The 24,670-nt window shown below is 37.6% G+C and overlaps 2 protein-coding genes across 8 annotated transcripts in view; one reads left to right on the top strand and one right to left on the bottom strand.

Moving 5' to 3' along the window:
• Positions 1–4,089: 4,089 nt before the first annotated feature.
• On the bottom strand, positions 4,090–19,024 carry LOC148406695 (uncharacterized). Of its 2 annotated transcripts, none has more exons than XM_088405067.1 (8): positions 18,804–19,024; positions 17,998–18,077; positions 17,679–17,894; positions 16,520–17,046; positions 15,631–15,680; positions 13,768–13,901; positions 9,092–9,258; positions 4,090–4,619 (listed from the first exon to the last, which is right to left on the bottom strand). In XM_088405067.1, the coding sequence occupies exons 4-8, from the start codon at positions 17,009–17,011 to the stop codon at positions 4,449–4,451; spliced, it is 1,014 nt and encodes a 337-aa protein (XP_088261193.1). In that variant the 5' UTR covers positions 17,012–17,046; positions 17,679–17,894; positions 17,998–18,077; positions 18,804–19,024; the 3' UTR covers positions 4,090–4,448. The 2 variants fall into 2 exon arrangements, with proteins under 2 accessions (XP_088261193.1, XP_088261192.1); XM_088405066.1 differs by having other exon boundaries at positions 16,520–17,049; positions 18,804–19,022.
• Positions 18,238–24,670, top strand: part of LOC148406694 (uncharacterized) — a 22,295-nt gene continuing 15,862 nt past the window's right edge. For 3 of the 6 annotated variants that reach the window (XM_088405069.1, XM_088405071.1, XM_088405068.1), the window contains exons 1-5: positions 18,238–19,068; positions 19,267–19,466; positions 19,594–19,645; positions 20,703–20,947; positions 23,498–23,568. In XM_088405069.1, the coding sequence (XP_088261195.1) occupies positions 19,594–19,645; positions 20,703–20,947; positions 23,498–23,563 (363 nt within the window). In that variant the 5' untranslated portion in view covers positions 18,238–19,068; positions 19,267–19,466 and the 3' untranslated portion in view covers positions 23,564–23,568. Of the gene's footprint in view, positions 19,069–19,266; positions 19,467–19,593; positions 19,646–20,702; positions 20,952–23,497; positions 23,569–24,670 lie in introns of all 6 variants that reach the window. The other 3 variants (XM_088405072.1, XM_088405070.1, XM_088405073.1) reach the window with 3 other exon arrangements.

Below are 24,670 nucleotides of genomic sequence, written 5' to 3'. Positions count from 1 at the left end.
ATTACATATTTTTCATGTATAACAATTCATAATTCATTCCCAGTGGCGGACTTAACATTTTTTATTTAAAGCTTCTCCACTTCACACTCACATTAATCAGTTAATACATTCCCCAATTTGAATACTACTCATATTCACACCTTCCAGTAATTCATAACTATTTTCATATTTTTACCCATAATTCCTCATTCCCATTTTCCTCATCCAAAACTTTGTAACCTTCTATCTTGGCCATTCCTGCTCCGATTCCCACCGTTCCAACTTTAATGGATTCCCCCAATTCCCACCATTTCATTTGTGTATCCCCTTTCCTCTTCCCATGATTCAAAAATTACCCACAATTCCACTTTATCAGTTTTTCCCCTCTATCTTTTCCATTCTTTATCCGATTCTGACCATTCCAACTTTAATCAATTCCCCCAATGCCCGCCACTCCATTTTTACCCACAATTCAAAAATTACCCATAATTCCACTTTTTCAGTTTTTCCCTTCTATCTTTGCCATTCTTCATCCGATTCTGACCGTTCCAACTTTCATCAATTCCCCCGATGCCCGCCACTCCATTTTTACCCACAATTCTAAAATTACCCATAATTCCACTTTTTCAGTTTTTCCCTTCTATCTTTGCCATTCTTCATCCAATTGCGACCGTTCCAACTTGAATCAATTCCCCCAATTCCCGCCATTACATGGTGGTATCTATTTTCTTCTTACCTGAATTAAAAAATTACCCACAATTCCACTTTTTCAGTTTTTCCCTTCTATCTTTTCCATTCTTCATCCGATTGTGACCGTTCCAACATTAATCAATTCCCCTGATGCCCGCCACTCCATTTTTACCCACAATTCAAAAATTACCCATAATTCCACTTTTTCAGTTTTTCCCTTCTATCTTTGCCATTCTTCATCCGATTCTGACTGTTCCAACTTTAATCAATTCCCCCAATGCCCGCCACTCCATTTTTACCCACAATTCAAAAATTACCCATAATTCCACTTTTTCAGTTTTTCCCTTCTATCTTCACCATTCTTCATCCGATTTTTACCGTTCTAACTTTAATCCATTCTCCCAATGCCCACCACTCCATTTTTACTCACAATTCAAAAATTTCCCACAATTCCACTTTTTCAGTTTTTCCCTTCTACCTTTGCCATTCTTCATCCGATTGCGACCGTTCCAAGTTTAATCGATTCATCCAATTCCCCCCATTCAATGGTAGTTTGAATTTTCTTCTTTCCAGAGTTCAAAAATTACCCACAATTCCACTTTTTTAGTTTATCACTTCTATCTTTGTCATTCTTCATCCGATTCGGACCGTTCCAACTTTAATCAATTCCCCCAATTCCCACCATTCCACATCATTCAACACCTTTGCCTTCAGAGGTTACACCTTCACACGCAATTTCTTCAGAAATTGCAAATATTCTAGTTATTATTATTATTCTTATTCTGCCTGTTTTTCGACGGATTTCAGCTCATTCCCAGTTTATCCGATTCACACCGTTCCAATTTCACATTATTCCAGTTAAGCGCCCGAAGGGCGTTTCCATTTTTGGAATTCCAAGTATTCACAGTTTTCCCAGAATTCCCGGTTTTCCACCCCAAAAAGTCCCATTGACTTACATTGGGTCATTTTTTGTTTCATTATTACAGCTCTCCCTTTTCATATTTTCAATATTTAACTTATTCATCTCGTTATAGGGATCCTTCCTATCATTCCAGTAATTAATACATTCTAATATTTTCCCATAATTCCATATTTTTCATCCTTCAAATATTCATAATTCATTTCCAATGGGAGGGCTTCCCATTCATTCCCAATGGGAGATTAAACATTTTACATTTTGAGCTTTCCTATTTCATATTCATAACATTTATCTCATACATTTCGCCTTATGGCTCATTCCCACCATTGTAACAGTTAATAATTATTAATATTTTCCCATAATTCAATATTTTTCATTTATAACAATTCATAATTCATTCCCAGTGGTGGATTTAACATTTTTTACTTGAAGCTTCTCCACTTCACACTCACATTAATCAGTTAATACATTCCCCAATATCAATACTACTCATATTCACACCTTCCAGTAATTCATAACTATTTTCATATTTTTACCCATAATTCCTCATTCCCATTTTCCTCATCCAAAACTTTGTAACCTTCTATCTTGGCCATTCCTGCTCCGATTCCCACCGTTCCAACTTTAATGGATTCCCCCAATTCCCACCATTTCATTTGTGTATCCCCTTTCCTCTTCCCATGATTCAAAAATTACCCACAATTCCACTTTATCAGTTTTTCCCCTCTATCTTTTCCATTCTTTATCCGATTCTGACCATTCCAACTTTAATCAATTCCCCCAATGCCCGCCACTCCATTTTTACCCACAATTCAAAAATTACCCATAATTCCACTTTTTCAGTTTTTCCCTTCTATCTTTGCCATTCTTCATCCGATTCTGACCGTTTCAACTTTCATCAATTCCCCCGATGCCCGCCACTCCATTTTTACCCACAATTCAAAAATTACCCATAATTCCACTTTTTCAGTTTTTCCCTTCTATCTTTGCCATTCTTCATCCAATTGCGACCGTTCCAACTTGAATCAATTCCCCCAATTCCCGCCATTACATGGTGGTATCTATTTTCTTCTTACCTGAATTAAAAAATTACCCACAATTCCACTTTTTCAGTTTTTCCCTTCTATCTTTTCCATTCTTCATCCGATTGTGACCGTTCCAACATTAATCAATTCCCCTGATGCCCGCCACTCCATTTTTACCCACAATTCAAAAATTACCCATAATTCCACTTTTTCAGTTTTTCCCTTCTATCTTTGCCATTCTTCATCCGATTCTGACCGTTCCAACTTTAATCAATTCCCCCAATGCCCGCCACTCCATTTTTACCCACAATTCAAAAATTACCCATAATTCCACTTTTTCAGTTTTTCCCTTCTATCTTCACCATTCTTCATCCGATTTTTACCGTTCTAACTTTAATCCATTCTCCCAATGCCCGCCACTCCATTTTTACTCACAATTCAAAAATTTCCCACAATTCCACTTTTTCAGTTTTTCCCTTCTACCTTTGCCATTCTTCATCCGATTGCGACCGTTCCAAGTTTAATCGATTCATCCAATTCCCCCCATTCAATGGTAGTTTGAATTTTCTTCTTTCCAGAGTTCAAAAATTACCCACAATTCCACTTTTTTAGTTTATCACTTCTATCTTTGTCATTCTTCATCCGATTCGGACCGTTCCAACTTTAATCAATTCCCCCAATTCCCACCATTCCACATCATTCAACACCTTTGCCTTCAGAGGTTACACCTTCACACGCAATTTCTTCAGAAATTGCAAATATTCTAGTTACTTATAAAATTCTACACGGTTTAGCTTCTTCCTATCTCGTCGACTCGGTATCACCGTATGTTCCGTCCAGACAACTTCGGTCACAAAACGCCAGTTTGTTAACGACCCCGCGGACTTTGGAATGCCCTACCTATGGAATTTCGTACAGCCACCTCGGTAGAAGTCTTTAAATCCAGACTAAAAACACATTGATACACACAAGCATTTAGTTAATGGGTCTGTCTTATTGCGACTTCTTCTCCTTCCTGCCCTCTTCTCCCGGCTTGGAGAGCAGGCTAGATGGTGAGAGATGATTTGAACACCGCCATCCAGCCCTGATCGACCATCGCGGTTATAAGATGGACCGCATCCTCTGTGGCGTTTTTGTTGGGATGGATCCACTTAGCCAGATTGTGGGGAGGATCCTGCCTAGTGGCTTTGCCTGCTGTTGAGACATCTTTGCACTGGACATTTCCTGCCTAATATGGCACAATGTGTTTATCTGTATTTTGTTTGTATTCTCTCGAGCCTGCAGGAGGGTCCTCCCACCTGTGGTCCCTTCAGAAGGTTTCTGATTTTCTCTATATTGGGGGTTTTGAGTTTTTCCTTTCTCTCCTGGGAACTTTGATCAGGGGATGCTGTTGTGTATTTATGATTAAAAGAAGTCTCTGTATGACTTTTCACCTGTAAAGTCCTTTGAGACTTTGGTGATTCAGGGCGATACAAATAAACTTGATTTGATTTTAATTCAGCTCACCTTGTTCAAATGTTGAAACATTTGCTCATCACGAACCACATTTTTTCTTACAAATAATTTTCAATGGTACAACACATTTAATACAGTATAGGGCAGTCTGTGATTTGTGTACTATCTGCGGATTTCACATCGTCAAGATATTTTCATAATATTATGTCCTTTATATCATATTACTAATTCATTATTCTACTATTAGAGCATTATTTACATGTTTTTTTTCTTTTCAGTGTGGCCCTATTACTCCTTTTGTTGCTGTTTATATTATTTATTATTTTTACCATGGCTACTGCATTCAACATGCATGCAGCAATGCAAGAAACATACAGCTGTTAATCAGCCTCCTGCAGTAAGGAGAGGTAGATGGTAGACTGGAGGAAGCGGGGATAACAGTCTGTGTCCAGGAGTGAGTAGATGCGCTTTTGTGCATGGGACAGGGATGTATGAGAGGGAGCCTGAAGCCGCTGGATGGTCAGAGCTCTGGTCTTGCAGTCTATGTTCACCTGGAAAAACAGAGCATTAGGATTGGTAAAAGATAAATGGAAAAAAAAAAACTTACTATGTATATTTATGCATGTGGCATCGGGTGGGGCGTATTTACTGTAGATACCATCTGAATGAGTTATTGATCAGTTTTATGAAAAATGTCGATCACTCTGATAGCTGTTAACTAGCGGATCGGTATAGTTGGATAAAAACACATTATGAGAACGTACACAAAAAGCAAATAATCACAAAGAAAACGTATCTAGTAAATTAAGCCTTCTATTTTTGAGTTTTATGGAGTGAAAATAGTCTCCTAGAACCTTCTAAAGCAGGGGTAATGGATCCAGCCTGCAAGAACGTTTGATTTGGCCTGCAAGATGATTTCATGAAGCATTAAAAAAACAAACAAAAAAAAACTTCAGAGGACCAAACCATTCTGTCTATAATTTTGTAATGCCCTTGCGTGTGTCAAAGCAGCGGTCCCCAACCTTTTTACCACCACGGACCAGTCAACGCCTTAGATTTATATTGCAGCCCGGGTGTGTGTGTGTGTGTGCGTGTGTGTGTGTGTGTGTGTGTGTGTGGGGGGGGGGGGGGGGGTGGCGGGGGGTGCTGCTGCTGGCTGCTCTAAAAACCACATCATCCTTCTCACTATTTATGTAATATCAACAGCGGCGCCAAAAAAACAACAATCAAGCGCAAACGTATGAACTGTTAAACTAAATCATCTACAAAACATTATTTCGGGTGCAGCCCACGTGGCCCGGTACCAGTTGCTCCACGGACCGGTACCGGTCCGCTGACCAGTGGTTGGGGACCACTGTGTTAAAGGATTCACTCGGTTGTGATTTTCTCCGATTCTTTTTGTTTATTGAAATAAAATAGAATAACAATAAAACAGAATAAAACAGTTAACAAGCACATGGTCTGCTCACCTAGTTCTAGTCCTTCGCAGGCTTCCTTGTGCTTAACAACCAAAGTTACAATAAGCAGAAATTCTTACTTTTAAAAGGAATCACCCACAATACAACCTGTTTAAACTGCTGCCATCAGGCAGACGCTACAGGAGCCCGAGGGCCAGGGCTGCCAAGTTGGCAAACCGCTTCCATCCACAGACTATTCGGATTCTGAACAAATCCCTCACGCACTAATCTGCCAAGCACCTTAAAAATCCTGCACAGTGCAGGAAAGCTGCTAAATACATGAGATTTTGCACAGCATGATATTTTGCACTATCATCTTCATATGTATACAGAGTCTTCCACTCCATCTACTCAATAATATGCTCAAAAAGTAAATCTATTCATTAATTAGTGATTCATTCCTACTGTCCTTATTTCTCTATAACTGTTTTTTTTTCCATTACCTACTTTATTATTTGCTTGATTGTGGAATGCAGTCTGCTTGAGGAAGTGAACAGAATAAGAATTGGATTGTGTAGTATTACTATGCATATGACAATAAAACGCTTGAAACTTGGAATTACCAGTTGCTATGCTTGTGCCAAATAGCTTAGAAAGTGGAACATTCACATCAGCGTTAGCATCTAGCTTCGTCGCGCTATTTCTCAATGCAGACAAAATCCTTCCATCGCCTTGATGAGATTCCCAATGGGTGGTGGTCGCCGTCTAACCCATTACCAAAGTCAGCTTTGTTCCTGTTTGATTATAAACAATTAGTATTTTATTTCTTTTTAAATTTACTTTATTTACAGATCAACATATAGCGCCAATGTGACATGATGTCATGACTTCTTTGTTTTTTAAAGACCAAGACCATTTTATTCTGTTCAAGTCAGTTCACTGCACTTTGTAAAGTTGAACAACACAGATTTTGAATGGGCCATGTTAACTCATCTGAATGTTTTGTTCTTCATTGTACTTAATGTGTGTTGTACACGAAACACGTATTTTTTTGACCAAATGGAAAATAAAAACTTGAATTTGTTTCATGCAACATAAGGAAAAATGCTATAGAGGGTTTTCACCGACGTCACATTGTGGGGAGTACCCCGAATGCGCCGCCATTATGGAGGGACTTGACAAATGGGAGTGCAATGCCATCATGTGTATCTTGGACGGATTAAACAAAATTATCAATGTCAAGACAAATAAAAAAAAAAAACCTTAGCAAAGCCTGTTGCCGATGCGAAGGCATAAATCGAAGGACTCAGCACACAAAAGAAGGCCCGGTATGTGGAAAAATTTGTTTATCAGAGGTGTCGATCCATATGAGTTGGCTGACTCATCCTGGATAAACGACGATCCGGCTATTCGTCCCACAATTACATATCCAGATAAATTACATATCCAGTTAAATCCTACAAAGGTTTGGAGGCTTACAACCAGATGGCGTGTGGATAGGTGAGGGAGACGCAACATTTTCAGAAGAATCAGAACAACATATCTCATTTATGCAACATGTGGTAGCTTGATAATAATAATGATACCAATGTCAGTTTCATTTATGTCATACCAAAGTCCCTTACATTAAAATAAGCAAACAGACAGAAAAACAACACAAACAATAAATGTTTTTACAAGTTACAATTAAAACGTCATCCTGGCATGACAAACTTTGTTATTAGTTGCTTGCAATCAATATTTTTTTAACTGAAAAAAAATGAGCGGAACAAATTTGGATGTTGTCCAGATTATTTCCTCTCAAGAGCTTTGCCAACCACAGGCGTCTCCTTTCCTCCGATAACTTCTGGCGTTCCTCTCCTTGATTTTTGATCACTTTTGGAAGCCTGTAATAGCCTAAATGTTTTTCTCGGTCTGCCCGATTTGTGCAACTCGAAACACGGCAATAATTGACAATTTTTCCTAACGATGTTAGCAGATATACCGAGTGCCCATGCAGTGTTATGGTACCGAGTACCTCCAAGATGGCGGCTTCCGGGTTTATGACGCAGCTGATGACGCGCCGTGAAAACCCTCTATTTGTGATACATTGGGGACCCAAAACAAAGTTACTGGTATTTTAACTTGATCTTCATATTTTTTAAATATACTTTTTGAAAATATATTTACAGTTGACCGCTGCTATTTGGTTGCTAGTTGGGACCACGCCAGTGTACAGAGCACAAATCCACATATAACTAATTATTTTTGAGATTTATATAGCATCTTTTTTCCTGTTTGACCCGCTTGAGGATAGGTCTTCCTCCATGGGACCCCTAAGCCAAAATGAGCTTGACAGCCCTGTCTGATGCATATACTATTTTCACATGTGCAAATGTTGTAAACTGCATAATTTGACTATATTTTGGTCATTTTCGGATTTTTCCAAGGGTTTTCTTCCATATTTCCTACGATTGACGTGGGGGGTTAATCAAAAGGCCACTAAAGTGCGGCCACCAGTTGCCCATTTCTACACTTGAGTGTCACTTCAGTGCAAATTAAAGCAAGAATAAAGGTTGACACCAAGTGTTAATTCTTAATTCAAAACACTTACAGACCATTTATGAGAAAAGAAATGTTGAGGTTTTTTTTGCTTGAAAATGTACAGGAGAGAATTTCATATTATGTGATTGTTTAAGAAGATTCGATTAAAAAAAACTCAGAAGTTCTCTCTATGCTATGTTCGAATGTAAAGTAACGGTTTGCTGAGTCTCGAATTTACAAAAGCTGTTCATATCAATACAAAATGTTAATTAGATGCAAATGAGTACTTTTCAACGCAAAACCTTTGTATATGCTAAAATATACCAAAGGGAAATACCTGGCACAAACAAAAATGGTAATGAACTAAACGCATACGTACAAGGCAGCACTACATAATATGCTTAAGATAAGAACTAACGTTAGCTAGCATGTTATTTATAGTCAGAAGTTGTTGGATCAACATACATAGTAATGTTGGGCATATTATTATAAATGACAACACCAGCAAGCCTGCGACCCTTGTGAGGATAAGAGACTCGAGAAAATGAATGGATGGATGGATGGACAACATTCTTACAAAGAAAGTACAACTTAGACACTTGTGGGCCACATTTCACAGAGACATAAATACATGTGTGTCACCGACAGTGACTGCTCTCGACTCAAGTCACACCGTCCTTCTTCACTAACAAATGTAATATCAACAGTGGACAGAGGTGGTGCCAAAAGCAAAGATAAAGCCAAACTAAGCACAAATAAATAAACTGTTAAAGGATAAACTAAATCAGTTCTAAAACCCCATAATTTCGGGTGCGGCCCATCCAGCCCGGTACTAGTTGATACACAGACTGGTAATGGGCTGCGGACTGGCGGTTGGGGACCGCTGCTATTTACACAGCAATATAGAAAATACCAAAATTTAACCCCATAATTTATGGTGTCTCATATACACAGATGCATCCATTATTTAGGGAATATCAGTATACCATCTCAAATTTGACATGGGAGATATCAAACTAGCATGTCTTTTACTCTTCATTTTATGTGACTTTGACAGTAAGTCATTATAGTAGCTCAGAATGAACATAAAAGTAGGCCTGTACCTCCCGAGGGGAACCAGGTTGGATGTAAGTGGCGCAGATGTCCTTTGCCCTCCTCTGCAAACTGAAGTTGTTGGATGAATGTTTGTACTGCTCACAAGCCAGGTAGAACTGCAGATTTTCCTCACTGAATTCTGAACGTAGGAATGCCCCAAACACTGAAACTCCAGCTGATAGAAAGAGAGAAGGCAAAAAATGATTTGAGGTTAACTCAGCGAGTTAGATTGTAATTTTTAACGGTAGCAGTATTGATACAAAAATACATTATGGCAAGCATACGCTTCACTTCAAGCTTGTTTCATGAGTATCAAGCATTACAAGCCACCTTATGACACAGTTGTGAGATCAGCTTTAAACAGCTGATAAAGCATTAAGTCATAGTGTGCATACTTCAACTCCCAGTTAGCATTGATAAGAAATCACAAGGGCCGGAAGGTCATGAGGCTAAACAGAGCCACCAATATATCATTTCTATCACATTAATAGCGAGCAACAAAATGATGTTGTAAGATAAGTTTATAATAAACTGGCTGTTGCACTGGTGCAGAGGCATTGTTTCATGTGCTCCAGCTGCTCCAGGAGCCGTGCCGGCTCCCTATTTCATAGCCATGGGGATGTGTGATTTGTAAACAATGTTCAAAGGGGCGAACGGAGACTGCCATTTGCTCAATAGCTACTGTATGTGATGCGACAGATTGACTCATGAGACCCGCTATGACTCAGCAACAACTTTTCAATAAAAGGCTACAGCCCGAGAGCTCGTGGAGAGAGACTTTGCAACGAGGCTGACACACAGTCATGCTCTCTTTCGAGCTCTTCCCACTGCAGTCGTAAAACTAAATCTCTGACTCCTGTGTTAATATATACACCTCTCCTTGGGTCATTTGTGGGGTATCAAGCCCACTTCAAACCCAACAGATGTGAATATCTTTGATGTGTTTCTTTAATTAAGGTGAGTGCAAGAATAAAAGTATGATGACTCTCAGGATGTTAAAAGAAGATTAATACTTTTAATCTTTTTTTTTAAAGCTGCTGTAGAAGATGTAGAAACTTATGATGTTGTTTTATTATTATTATGTGATATAATTGAATAGTTATGACATGAGGTGTGCTCTAAACTGTAACTTTTTGTGGTCACAGTGGTCTGTATCATTTCAGCTGCTGTAAAAAAAAGGTTTAACATTTGCTTGTGGGATCTGGCTCTGATCAAGATGCTTGACAAGAAAAACGGAATTGCCCCTAGGTTAAAGTTTTTTATCCACATAGTTAAAAAGACCTTACACATTATTCCAGTAAAACACAGAAATCACATGCACGCACACACACGCGCACACACACAAACTTTGCTTATCTTGCACTTTTTTTTTCCCTGGGCATATTTAAAGTTTTTACATTAAGGAAAGTCAGTAAGTCAGTCACAAACTCACCATGCAGGTTCCGTTTCTCAAGGATACTTTGACAGGACCATAAATAAGGAACACTTGACCCAAGCTGACACAGTATTACTGTACAGATATTTTAAAATCTAAACATGTGGATTCACTCTGGTACAGTGCAGGTTGGTACTACTATATACTAGAAACTGGACAAAATGAGACAACCCAAATGATAATGTATTGCGGGTTGCAATGAATTGCAGGTTGAATTGCTGTTGTGTAGGGTCTCAGATTTGGATAACCATATAAACCATATGGTCTTAAATTGTCATCCAGTTTCTTGGAAATCTGGAGTTACAAAACACTGATATACTGTAGGATTGTTGCCCATAGCTGGATGTTTCCAACAATTTACCACGTCATAAGGTAAAAATGTATTTAAGGAATCTAGACATCTTTAGTAATTCAAAAGTTTATTTTATTTTATTTTTCAACCAGTTTGTTTTTGCCAGTGACATAAGTCACGCTTCACAACTGTAACTTTCTCCAAACTGGTGATACCGATCTCATAAGATGGACCATCTTAGAAATCACCAGGAGAAAGAAATGTAATCAAGGACTAACCTACGTCAACTTGTAGGTTTAGAAATCTCACACTTTGCATCACAATCTTTCTCATGCAAGGCAGCTTACTAAGGCCGAGCAGGAAATGTCTTCTTACAGATTGCGTTACTCCACTGATTTACGTACAGTATAACAGAGTTGGTGTTTACTATCAGGTCTATTCATAGTAGTAGTAGACTGGTTCGTCAAGTTGTCCAGCTCTTCTGGCTTTACAGCACGGCAGTCACTAACTGAAACGTCAACATCACTTCAGCAACTGTCGTAATCAGACAGAAGTTGGGAAGCTAGACTACGCTCACTTGTTGACAAACCCGGCCAGACAGACGTCAGAGTGCAGAACTCCCTATGTAAGGTTAAGAGTTGTGCAACTTAAGAACAAATTAAATCTGGCTTCCAACCACTGCTGCCTTTGGTCACCAGAAATATAAATGCACTGTTCATAATATTGAGAATACCTATAAAATCCAATAGTATAAAAAATATTTTGCCCATTTTATGTTGCCAAGGTAACCAAAATATTAGAACAATCTCTCAGTGCATTGTGCAGGGCACTGCTAACGGACTATATAAAGGGTGATAATTTAACATTATACTTATTGTACATGTACTGTACTTTGTGGTGGAGTAAAACTACTTGACATTATACTACTGTAGAATTTGTGCCTAATGTTTTGGCTTTGATTTCCAAGATACAATTCCTGTCTCAGAGACTAGCACATCATTACCATCTTAATAATGATGATTTAAAAAAGGTGCTTCATTGTCTTTCCGACAACCATGTGGAGGTGTGTAATACAGCCACTGAGGAAACCACCCCATTTTGGTGCAGCTCCAATAAGCACATCCAAGTACTATATTACTTACATCCTGACGCAATGAATAAATGCTCTTGTGAACAATGTAGAGATTTTAGAGTGTGAAGTGTTGGAGCAGTGTAATTTCTCTAAGATGATATAGGATATTTTTGGTGCCACTGGTCAAGGAGGAGCAATCTACACATATGTCTAAACTGTATGCATTGGTACAGGAAGTAGCAGATCACTGTATGCAGTAATGGATTTGCATAGTTACAGATATGCTAGGATGAAAAATGTGGTACGATTTTGCAAACTGTCATAACATCTGTTACTGTTCCTTGTAATCTAAGTCTTGGTATGTGCTCCCTGAAGCATTGTATTTTGCTACTATTCCAACACTGTTGTGGTGAGGTGCACATACTATATGCTATGCAGTATATCGTCTTCTCGCTCCTGAGCTAAAAGCTTGACAAGAGGTGACGGAAAGGTGATTCCAGCTCATAGAAAATTGAAAATTGTATTGTATATTATTTAATTTAAATGAAAAAGAAACACATTATACAATATGTGGACTAAAATGCAACAATATAAATCATGTTGGACTAACCCTCTAATGCCTTGAGCTCCTATCTCCTATCTCATTTCATTGGGCATTGGGTTTTAGCCATACAACTATTTATTTATTTATTTATTTATTTTTAATAATCTTTTAGTAATCGGAAAAGGCTTAGCCAAGCATGACACCAAAGGCCAGGAATTCTATGCTGGCAATTTTTTAATCTAAAAAAAAAAAAAAAAAAAAAAGAATAAAAATTTTGTCTTGAAACTCATAAGAAATTCAATTTAATTACTACTTCAGACAACTACATCGATCAAACAATTATGAATGTAAAATAAGTTGATTTCCTTCACACACATGCATTAGCTCCACCTCCGTCGGTAGGTATATTCAAGCTTCAAGCATAATGAAATCATCATCCTAAATATAAGAAGTTTAGCGTCTACGATTACCTCCACCACTTTAGTCTGCTTTGTTGTTCAATTGAATTTTTCATCTTTTATTGGAATCGCTAATATGTATTTTCTGAATTTTCTCTGACAATAGCAGCTCAACACAACTAATTCTTCAAATTAAAATGTGTTCCCTCATTTAACAAGCTATTTGATGCATGCAAAGTGACTGTTTTAAAACCATTTGCCATTGTCTTACTTATTCTATACTTTCTCGTAAATGTTCTTTGATAACTGTGTGAAACAGATTACTTATGGTTAAATTGCAAAGTAATTACTGATCATTTGTTTAACTTGTTTGAGTATTTTTACAAACATGTTCGACTACATGAATGAAGGTTATGAACTCAAAATAATGTGCAGTCTCTCAGCAAATCCTATACTGTTGCCTAAAATGGACACTTCCTGCTCATATATATATATATATATATATATATATATATGACCCGACAATTTAAAAGCATGCATTTCAAAATAAGATAACAAATGTCACGGACTTAACGCTTGAAGAATTTTTAACATAGTTATTAACTAATATTACTTAGTTATTTGATGAATACAGTACCCTATAATGTACTTTTTGCTTGTTTCAATTTTTTTCCATTTTTGCGCATTTTTTAAATTATTTTTTATTTTGAGACCGCGAAGTAGGAGGGATCACTAAGGAGGGATCTGACAAAGAGACAGACAGAGAGAGAGAGAGAGACACACACACAAAGAGAGAGACACAGAGAGAGAGAGAGAGAGAGAGAGAGAGAGAGAGAGCGAGGGGGGGGGGGTGGGGGCAAAACAAAAACAGCTTGACAATTGTCTTATGTGGCTCTGGCCTTGAAGAAAATGTAGGAAATGAGGGAGCATGGTGAACACTTACTCTGACTGGCCAACAGGTTGTCCAGTGACTCGCCCCATTTTTCCATTTCTTCTCGACTTATCTTATGCTTTTTACTGTGGCCCACCTGGCTCCACTGACGCATGAAGAGCAGACGTGACCTCCTCTCTTTGGCACTGTTGACCAGCAACACAACAGAGATTACAATAAAGATAAATTCACATCTTGAAACCAAGACTGAGCTACTATATTATGAAGTGCTTTGTCTTTAACATGTCTTTCATCACGTGTATGTCTTCAATCTGAAGTAGGGTTTAACAAAGAAATGAATTCAAATTGACACTGCAATGTATGTAATGAATGGAATTTTCAAACGTGACTTTCTGTCTAGATTTGATCAGTGTTGTAGTTCGATTTATGTCTTTTGACTTGTGTTTACGGCACACTTGTATGGTAGTTTTGTGAAGTTTTTGTTGTGTATAGTGAACACTTAAAGGAAAAGTTAAGTCAAACATTTTCTTTGCAGAAAGATGTTTTATGTGTCCCCACGAGTCTAAACACAGCATTCTGACAAATATGTTGTTTGTGGACTATTAATGAATAGGGATGGGACAAGACACAGATTCCACAAGAAGTTGTCTCATGAGTTGAGAACAAGACAAGATGAGATTTATGCAAAACTTACTGTGACAATGCTTTTACACATTTTCCAGTTTTTGAACGTCTTTGTGTTAAGCAAAGAAAATCATAGACGTGCATATAAATGTATACAATCAAATATTCTTATGTAAAGATAAGAGGAGACAAGCTGTCTTAATCTGTCAATATTTTACTTTTCTGTTCTTCAACTGCAAAACCAAAATATCACCAAACAGGAGATTTCAAAGTTATCAGAGGTATTTCTCCTGTAGAGCTACAGCTATTGCATAATTTGGCAGTTGGGTAAAAATAAACGAAAATTACATTTTTGTTTTGCTGAATTAACAATGAATGATTTCAGGACAACGTTCTGTTCACTTGCGATTCCTTGGAGCAACAATCTGTGATTCGGGTTAGTCATTGCTGTCACATGCAATCGGGAACCACTTTAAAATAAAAACATACCAAGGGGTTCAGGTTCTCACCATGTTTGGTGGCGTTTTACTGTCATGCAGAATTAACAGGAAAGCGAATTCACCTATGGACCTCATGTCAAAAACAATAGCCAGAAGAGAATAGAGAGAATCTTGTGATGTGCTTGGATGTGAAATCTATTGCCATTCTAATCTTGCGACACCTCATCCTATCCTGAATAAGTAAATAAAGAAATAAGCAGAAAAACTCACACATTTCATTCAGGAGGTGGACAATTTGCCATTTGTGTTTGACTGAAAATGTGTCATCAGGGCTAACGTAACGACAAATCCCGTCTCACCATTTTCTTCTGAGTTTGGTCATGTGCCGTTTGCAAGCTGAATTGTGATTGGTCAATCCCTGAGCCATGACCAACTGTGATGTAACTTATTTTTAGTCGACCACAAGTGACAAACTGCCGTCTCCTGAGATGTAATAAAAATGGGTGGTTAAATCCTATCCCACAAACTATTAAACAAAATAGGCTACTGTCAAGTGAGGCCAACACATAGTCAAGACTTTTTGGCTTCCTCTTTAGAAGACTGCAAGTTAAAATGTTTAGAAAGTTAGCAACTTTAATTTAAGCAGATTAGTCTATAAAACAAAAAATACGTTATAATAAATCTAACACTTTTTGTTGCAATACACAATTTTTTTGTCTGAAAATGAAAATACATGGTAAGAAAACCTTAGAAAAGCCTTTATTAAATTACAATTATTGAGAAAATATAGATCAAAGATGAAAAAAAAATGTGTATGCAATACAGTAACAACATACTATATAATTCCTACCTGTCTTTCTGTTCTGTGTTTGACAGGTTGGAGTTTGACGAATGGGGACTCTGAAAGACATCACATTCACATCGACCTTCAAATTCTAATAATAAATACATGCTCTGTAAGACATGCATTATTTTACTGAAACCTAATCTGAGTTCATACTTCTAAAAAAATAGACCCAAAGACACTATCTAAGTTTGGGTACTGTATATAATAAATAATCTTGTCACATAATGATAACAGAATGGTTTTTGAGTGATTTAGTTAAATTGCTCATATTTCACTATGAAACTTTGAGCTGTCAAAGCACTCAAAACAACAGTGGAGAGTTTTGTACAATCGTGTCTCTTCGGGTGTGCCTCTTTGTTTTGTTTTTTTTTTATGTTGTGGCGGAATGTTCTGACAGTGACAGTTTCACTTTGCTGCTTAAGCTTTAGCTTTTTTTAAAGAACAGTATTCATGTTGAAAGTGCATGACGGAATGATAATGATGAGACATCTCGAAGTATGACAAAAAAATTAATCTGTTGGGAATTTATTTTTATTTCAATTTTGACCCTTCTGTTGGATAGGCAGCTCGAAATTGCATTGCAACACACAAAATAATTATAAATGCTCACAACTATGAACAAAAATGTGAAGCACAAACACGGCTGAACACTGTAGTGAAACACCAGTTTTTTTTTTCATAATATAAACATTATATATATAAATATCACTCTTGCCCACACATCTGGACATAATGGATAGATTTATGCAAGTGTCTTAAAAAATCTATAATGCAGAATTTTGAGGCAAAACAAATTAATCAGCTTTGGAAAAAGACTGATAACAAACAAAAACAAAACAAAGTGCTGCAAACACTTCTGGATGTACTAAGCAAGTCATAATGTGGGACCTACCTGACCAAACAGACTTTTGAGATGCAGTTTAGCAGCTGAAAGTTTGGCTCTATGCTGGTGCCGTTGCTGGGATTTCAGGAAGAATGGATGGGAGGAAGATGAAGCAGATGGAGAAGGGAGGTCATCTCTTTCCATATTTTCTGTGCTTCCCTTTACAGCAGGAGCCAGTTGGCTGTCACTGTAGGCCCGACACCCTTCACCAATGGCACACACATCGAGGTGGCTCTTGTTTTTTTTCTCCAGGTCTCTCAGGTTCTCCGCACTGACACTGAGCTCCTTAATCAACTCATGTTTCCCACCTTTATAAAGACTTGGCTCTTGCACGATAGGAAGCTGTGCTGCATATTCCTCATCTTCAGCAACATAAGATGAGTATGTGTCAGAAACCCGGTGGTTGGCATGTTCTGTTCTCTTTCTGTCCACCTTCCTCAATGAGAAGAAATCAAGATCCAGGAGTGATCCCTCTGAGCCAAATCGCCGTAGAGTGGCCATGAGAAATGGTGGTAAGGAGCAGTGAAAGTAAGGAACTGCTGCAGAAAAATGGGATGGACATAGGTCAAGGTACAGAGAATTGGAGCACAGTTACTTGGAGGTGCACACTGCTGAATTAAACAGATTGTTAGCATTTGGGGAAGTGGTGATATTGGACAAAAAGTCATAGAATGAGTTGCTCCATATTGGAAAAGTGCAAAAAGCAGGAATTGCTCACTTATTTAGTAATGGTAGTCCCTCAAATATCCACTCTGTAGATCGAATTAAAATATGGAAACTACACTAGAAAGACACTTAATTACATAATTCCTTTGGCACCTTAAAGTAATATAAAAATAACCTGAGCTGAATTAATATATAATACTGTAACATTTACCATTGTCCGTAGCTATAACAAACATAGCCGCCCTCCAGAGAAGTGCCACCTCCCATGTAATGTAATTTAATGATGACTAGACCTATGATTATATTTAAAACATACTGTTGGTCATGAAGAACGCATTCATTTGCAAGTTTTTGAAATTTACAATAATTTATTCCTTTTTTAAAAAAAAAAACGGTCTAAATCTTACACACTGTCCCTTTAAATTGACTAGCAGTAAAAATGTAGGGTGAGGAAATGCATTTTTAAATGCATAAATTAAATGAACTTGTTGCTCGGGATTACCTCTTTTTCCAGGTGTTTTAGGCTCTTTCCATCGCGGATGTTTTACGCTCCTGCTGATCTCATGGACGGCACATGCACTATGGCTCAGAGTCCACAAAAAGTGACTTCACGTCGCTATAAACTCTTCAATCCAACCAGCTTCGTTCTCGCTCTTGTCTTTTGTGAGTGTACGGCTCCGTCACGTCACATTAGGACTTCCCTCCTTCGAAAAGATGCCTGCAGACATTAATTAGCGAGTGTCACACAGTGAGAACAGACGCGAGGAAAGTTCCGCAAAGTATTTCCAATGACACTTGAGATTGGCACTGGCCTGCCATACCTCCTCCCCATAACTCGCCGCCACACCTTCACTTCTGTCTGAACTTGTCCAAGACAACACACTTATGATTCCCCTATCCCCTAGTCAAGAAACAATGAAGAAAACAAATGGCATGCTTTAACTTCTCCTCACTGTGATACTAATATTACAGTACTGTATAAAGTTTTTTGTGAGCAACTAATGTATATTGTGAATGTAATATTAAAATAAAGCTGTCGTAATACATTCAATATCAGTATCAATTGACATTAGACCTAATGGATACGAATGAAAAATAATTGCCTCCGACTTTATAAAAAGACGCTCAGGCATGAACCAGACGCCTGCACTGACGTCATTGGGTCCTTTGGCATTTTAAGTGTGTTATTTTGGGGACAAGATATAATTTACCGTTTGGATTAAACTGCGTGTCCTTATTGTTTTTGAATTATTGATGTCAAATTCATGCGCATTACTTTTACCAAGTCAAAATAATTTCATTCAAAGGTGTTAACTTTTATTTTGCTAATTTCCCGTGGCTGTGATGCGCCTTAAAGTTAGCGTGCTTTAACAGGCTAAGAACAGGGCTCGTGTATGAAGTATACTAGCGACTACTGGCGTTGCTTTTCTTGTTAAATAGTAGTATCAATTTTAATCTCTTTAAGGCAGTTTGCTAAGAAATAAATAAAAGCACATTAAATTATATGGTAGAATCGAATCTAATTGATGTCACAGAGAAGACTTTGGATTCCCTGAGTCGGAAGTATAAAGTGAGGGGCGAGGCCGGCGGCATAATTAATGAGTGTTCTGTTTCGTCTATCTCTCACCCTTCTACTCCATTCATGACCTATATGCTCGACCGCATTTCCCCTTCGCGTTTCCCTTCATTGTCCATTAGTTGACAGTGAGGCAGTTCAAGGAGCACAAAGCGCTATCAGCGGAGATCCCTGTAGACAAGCAGTTGCTCATCTACCAGGGCAGAGTGCAACAAGATGACAGAACGCTGACGATGTACGGACGTAACGCAAACCACAAATTCAGATGAGATGCACAAACTGTATGGGAATTAATCGGAGCTGGCTGCATTGCACAGTGAGATCATAAACTGTTTGTGAAACTACTACTGTACTGTAAATATTGTGTTGTTCGGTAAAAGTGCTGTGCAGTACAACAATCTCTTGGAAGTAACCAAGTTTACTATCATTGCTGCTTACATTTTTCCTTTTCGCAAGGTAAAACACATTGGACCAGTCTTTACTCTTTCCATGTTTATTTAAATTGATCTCTCAGAAGTAGCTGGGAAGGTGCCTCCACCTCAAACCACCATGACTGGCTCAGGGGGTTTAGCATTATCCAACGATGGCGCAAACGACAGCAGCAGCCATGTTGAAACCTCACGAGTGACACCTTTAGTTCGCTTCGGCAATGGTTATGTCATGCTTGGGACTTTCAGCCTTCCTGTCAACATCATGGAACCTCGATAGATACAGGTACTGTGGACATTGCTGATCTTGGTCATCTGCTAAGACAATGTATTGATCCATATAATTTTACAGCATGTTGTAAAATTAATCATGTGAGGAAAATGACTTTTGCCTTGGTCACTTTGTTTTGTAGATGTATATTCAGCAGATGATATCTGGAGTAGGTCAGTCTAAGAAACACAAGGGTGAGCACCAGTGCAGGGGAAAAATGCCATTTTCACCAGTCTTTTCAAATACTGTACAGTCACATTCACTCTGTCAATATTACAGGTGTTTGGATGTGTAGACCAATGGTTTGGTGGATATGCAGATTAACTTGAATCACTCAGTGCAGACTTTGATGCTCAAATCAGAATGAGCTGGCTGAAAACATGCTTCTGATTGTTTTTAGTTGGTTCTGTTTTCTACAGACCGTGGCCACTGTATACTCACCACTCAATTAGGAATATTTTCCAATTTAAATACATGCAAATAATAATATACATATATATATATATATATATATATATATATATATATATATATATATATATATATATATATATATATATATATATATATATATATATATATATACAGGCTTGTAACCCCTTGTGACTACAATTACAGCATGACTTGCCCTAATGCAGTGCTTTTCAATTATATTTTGCTTGGCGCCCCCTGGGAAAGACACCCCCCCACCACCACTTGCCACAGCGACCATAAATAAGATTCTTATCTCTAAAAATAGCATAAGTATCCTTGAACCTGTATCTTTTTTAACATTGGCAAAAGGAAAAAAAACATCATAAAAAACTTTGATCAAATTTTAACTACTCTTTTTACAGCATTTATGCAATCAAAATGTCTGGGGAAAATAACAATGACAATCCTTATTTTATCACAATTATGTGTGTTTTAAGAACAGTCCACAAAGATGGCAGTCACATCGTAAATAGATAGAAAAGTATTTTTTATTCCCCACTTGAACTCACCCTGATAAGGAAAAAAAAAAAAAAAGAATAAGATGTGTTTATATTACTTGCTTTGTGTAAACGTACATGTTTTAGCATGACAGTCTTTGTGTAGTTTTGTAATTTTGACCAAAGCATGAATGGGGTCAGTGAACACATACACCACTGCACATTCGACTTTTGGGGCTTATCAAGTTTTCACGTGGATGAATCACATTTTCACATAGATGAATCTGCTCTTTAGAGTTGCATTTCTTTGGCTGAGTTGGCATATTTTTTGTTTTGCAAGGTGTTTCCAATTTCCTGGCAAAAACAGCGGTACCTTACTCCTCTTCATCCTTGCTACCATTTGCAGCAAGAATGGACGAAGAATCACATACAGCCATTGTTAATGGAGGGATGGCTTCCACACTACCTGAACAGACTGGGGTGGTGTTTACGAGACCACCCTTCTCCATCCACATCCCTCAATATGTGGAAAACAGGACACCATCAAGCTCAGAGCTTCAATGCCTACACCAGGCCAGCAAGCAGGCAGGTGAATTTAAGAGTCTGTTTTTTTTCTCTCTTTTTTCATTCAATGAAAAAATAATACTCATGTTGACATTGCTGCAGAGTAACCATCTTTGTTGTCACCTGAGTATCATAAAATTTTCAACACTGCTGATCTGCTTCACTTCTCTGTCAGAAAAATATAAAAACAGGAAGTGGGGAATGTAAACTTCTGACGGGTCTTAATGTTAACTGGATATTGTTGAGCAAATGGCTCATTCCAGAATTTGACGGCTTCAAAATTCTTGAAAAGTAAACATTCACTTTTCTAATTTTCTGCTACATATTCATCAATTATTGGAAACCAACTATCATAGACATAGGTGAAATGTCTCCAGCTTAATTGTATAAATACAGTACTGGGCATGACTATTCAACGCCGATGGAGACTGCTAACGCTAGCAGCAACAAGCGTGGCAGGAAGATTATCCCAGAAAAGACTCTAGAAAAGGTACACACGGAGAAGAAAGTGAAAGGTACGTCTCAGGAAACTGATTGCAACACAACTACTGCCGCCATACTGAAAGGCATCGACACTCTTGGAAAACGTGTTGACGACCGCATGGAGGAGGTGAGCAGTATGATGTCACAACATAGCATGATGCTAGCTTCTATAGCTAAATCAGTGCAAATGAACGCAGAGGAGTTGAATGGCTGTAAAACAAAGATAAAATGCATGGAAAAACAAGAGATAATGACAACATTAAAAGTTGTTTGATAAACCAAGAAAGATACAAAAGGCGTTTGAACCTTCACATTAAAAAGAAAAAGGAGAAAGTGAATGAAAATATCAGAGCAGAAGTGATGGAGCTACTGGGCAGGATTGCTTCTGACCTGAAGGTAAAGATAGACGAGGCGATTGATGTTGTCCAGAGTGGGGAGAGCGGCAGAGAACAAGCATCGACAGATCATCATTTTGTTTGTGAAGCGTACTGTGAGAGATGACATCTGAAGGCGGACAAAAAATTCTCCAGTGTGTAAAGAAGAAGGGATCCGTTTCGCGGAAGATATCACCCAAAAGGACTGGAAGTCCAGACAGGCAATATGGCCAAAAATTGAGCAGGCGAGGAAGTAAGGCAAAGCTGTGGGTTTCAGGGGCCCATTTGGTTTCATAGAAGGAAAGCGCATTGTAGATGAGACCCCGAATATGGGCTGATGTTTAGATGTGGAATGGTTCATGAAAGTGGTAGAAATTAAATGGGACTTTTATCTCAAGCTCTTTCTACTCCACCCCCTTATAACTCTTCATAAACCTTGTTCATGTGTTCAGTGTTCCAGTAGAAAACTGACATTTCTTTTCTTTCTTTTAACACAAGGGGACTTAAAGACTCAGTTAAGCGAAAATCTGTTTTTTTTTGTTCTGCAAGGGGCAACAAGCAAACTGCATCCTTCAGAATTCTGACGATTCTGATGTTAGATTTTGGTAACAGCAGTGGGGAGATAAAATCCTTTTTAGTCATGGTACAAACTGTTTGACTGGAGCTGCCATCTGCTTCAATAGATGTCCTGGTAAGATCTTGTGCTACAAAGCAGATAAAGATGGACATTGGATTGCCTGCGTTTTGAACATTGATGACACAGTGATTATTGTGATCAACGTATATGAGTACAACAATACCCAAAAAAATAAGAACTTGTTTCAGCAAATTTCCATAAAATAGAATCTTAAAATAGAATTCTCATTATTAAAATGTTTAAAACAAATAATCACCATGCAAACAAACTCTGGACATATTTAGAGGTACTTGACCTATCCTAAACCCCTTGTTTTTTGTTTCTATTATTTGTTTATTATTATTTTTTCTTTTTTTTTAACTGTATTGTTATTCACTTTGGGATCCTATTGCTCTTATACTGTTATTTTTCTATTTGTTCTTGAAACATGTTATAGGTTGTGATATACAGTATACCGGCATTGTAAGATATTAGCTTAAAATTAGTATTCTGTAAGGAGGTGTGAAAGCAAATTGAGGTAAGAGTTTATACTATATATGAGGATGTCATTGTTATATTTGTTGTTTCTGTAAAAAAAAAAAAAAAAAAAAAAAAAAGTTCCATTAATAATAATATATGAAACAAATTACACCAAAACAATGACATTTAAATTTCATTCGAGATTCAATTTGGTCATTACAAGAAGTGGAAAAACAGAAAAATGTTATTTTAGTGAGTACTCCAGACTTAGCTAGTAGATCTAAAACGTTTTTCAAGCATTCTTTTTTGACTGTGGGGTTTGTTTTTTTTTGGTCTCATTGTTTTTTGTTTTTATTTTTTGGTCTCATGACAATTAAATTTACTCAGAAAGTCCATGCTTTAGTATTTTATATGTGGATTATTTAAAATTTGATGGGTGGGATGTAAAAATGTCCTCCAATTCTGGAATGACCAAAATGTTGAAATGTTTCCACATTGTAAAAGGAAATGAATAAAAACTAAAATGTTTAACTAGAATAATATCTGTAGATTCTAGTGCCAGTTTTAAGGGACCATAAATGAGCATGTAGTTTCTTTTTTATCTGTCCCTTTGAACAGGACACACCTGTGGTTGGTCTCCTCCCTCACCCAGATGACGTGGCTCCTCATGCCACGAAGTACTAACACAGGTCAGTATACAAATAATTATTTGATTGTAGTCATTAGAGCTACAAATAACTGGCTAAATCAAATGACTGGTCAATCACAGCATTAAATTCAATATTACGGCTCTTCTTGAAAGATGGCATCTAAAGTCTCAAATTTTGTTATGCATTTTACAGTTTTAACTTTAGGGCAGACTATCTTCATAACAAAATCCTTGGTTTATGGTCAAAACAACCAATGCGGTTAAGAGTGCAGTGCGAGGAATTAATTTGTGCAGCAGAATCAATTATCACTCATTCTACGCATCGCTTAGTGTTGTTTTCTATTTATTACAAATTGAGGTTCAGTTTCTCTGTAGTAACATGTAAACTGAGATTGGCCTGCTATCTCAAGAAGTGTTAAACGTGTTGACGCGGTGTGTACGCTCATGGGAAGAAAACTGAAAGCAGGAACAGGAGTGGGCGTCTGATCCTGATCATTGGAATCAGGTGTCTTGTAGCAAGGAGACACACAAAACATCCAGCACACCGGCCTTCAAGGACCAGGCTTGAAAACCACCGGTTTAAATGGTTCAGTTCGACTACTTCGGTTTAGTTTGAATGTGTCCCCTCGGTCTAATTTATTAATGAGGCACAGTTGTTTTCAGCAGCCCTAACACTACCTGACACTACCATACACATCAGCAGCCATTTCCTTTGTTGCTTTATTTTGGTCCTAATTAATTAATTAATTAACTAATTAATTAAACTAGACTAGTGATAGATACAGTACCAGTTACATGTTTCAAGAGCCATACTTGACAGTGAAACATAGTAGTAGTACAGGATGAAATTATAGTTCACCACGGCTGCATGTGACAGGATTTTTTTTTTTTTTAAAGAGTGTGTGTGTGTGTGTGTGTGTATATATATATATATATATATATATATATATATATATATATATACTGTATACTCAAAGGCTTTTTACTTTGAGTGTTCATTTGTGTAGCTGTAACATGACTTCTTTGGAAATAATGTATGGGCGTCATTTTTAATATTATTATTACTGTATTGTATCATTGATAGTTTTTGTACTTTAATGATATAAAGTCGACCTTCTCCCGCCCAAGTTGATGTGAGGCAA

Source organism: Hippichthys cyanospilos, chromosome 21 (assembly GCF_059441005.1).
Source record: "Hippichthys cyanospilos isolate Australia breed blue-spotted pipefish chromosome 21, RoL_Hcya_1.0, whole genome shotgun sequence".
In the NCBI taxonomy this organism is placed as follows: Eukaryota; Metazoa; Chordata; class Actinopteri; order Syngnathiformes; family Syngnathidae; genus Hippichthys; species Hippichthys cyanospilos.
The sequence above is the reverse complement of the archived record's forward strand: the minus strand, read 5'-3'. Positions and strand labels throughout refer to the sequence as shown.

Coding starts and splice junctions, on each gene's coding strand:
- LOC148406695 (XM_088405067.1), bottom strand. CDS start 17,011: ATGGCCACTCTACGGCGATTTGGCTCAGAGGGATCACTCCTGGATCTT. Junction 13,902..15,630: donor AACACAGAACAGAAAGACAG/GTAGGAATTATA, acceptor GCTGGTCAACAG/TGCCAAAGAGAGGAGGTCAC. Junction 4,620..9,091: donor AACCTGGTTCCCCTCGGGAG/GTACAGGCCTAC, acceptor CTGTTTTTCCAG/GTGAACATAGACTGCAAGAC.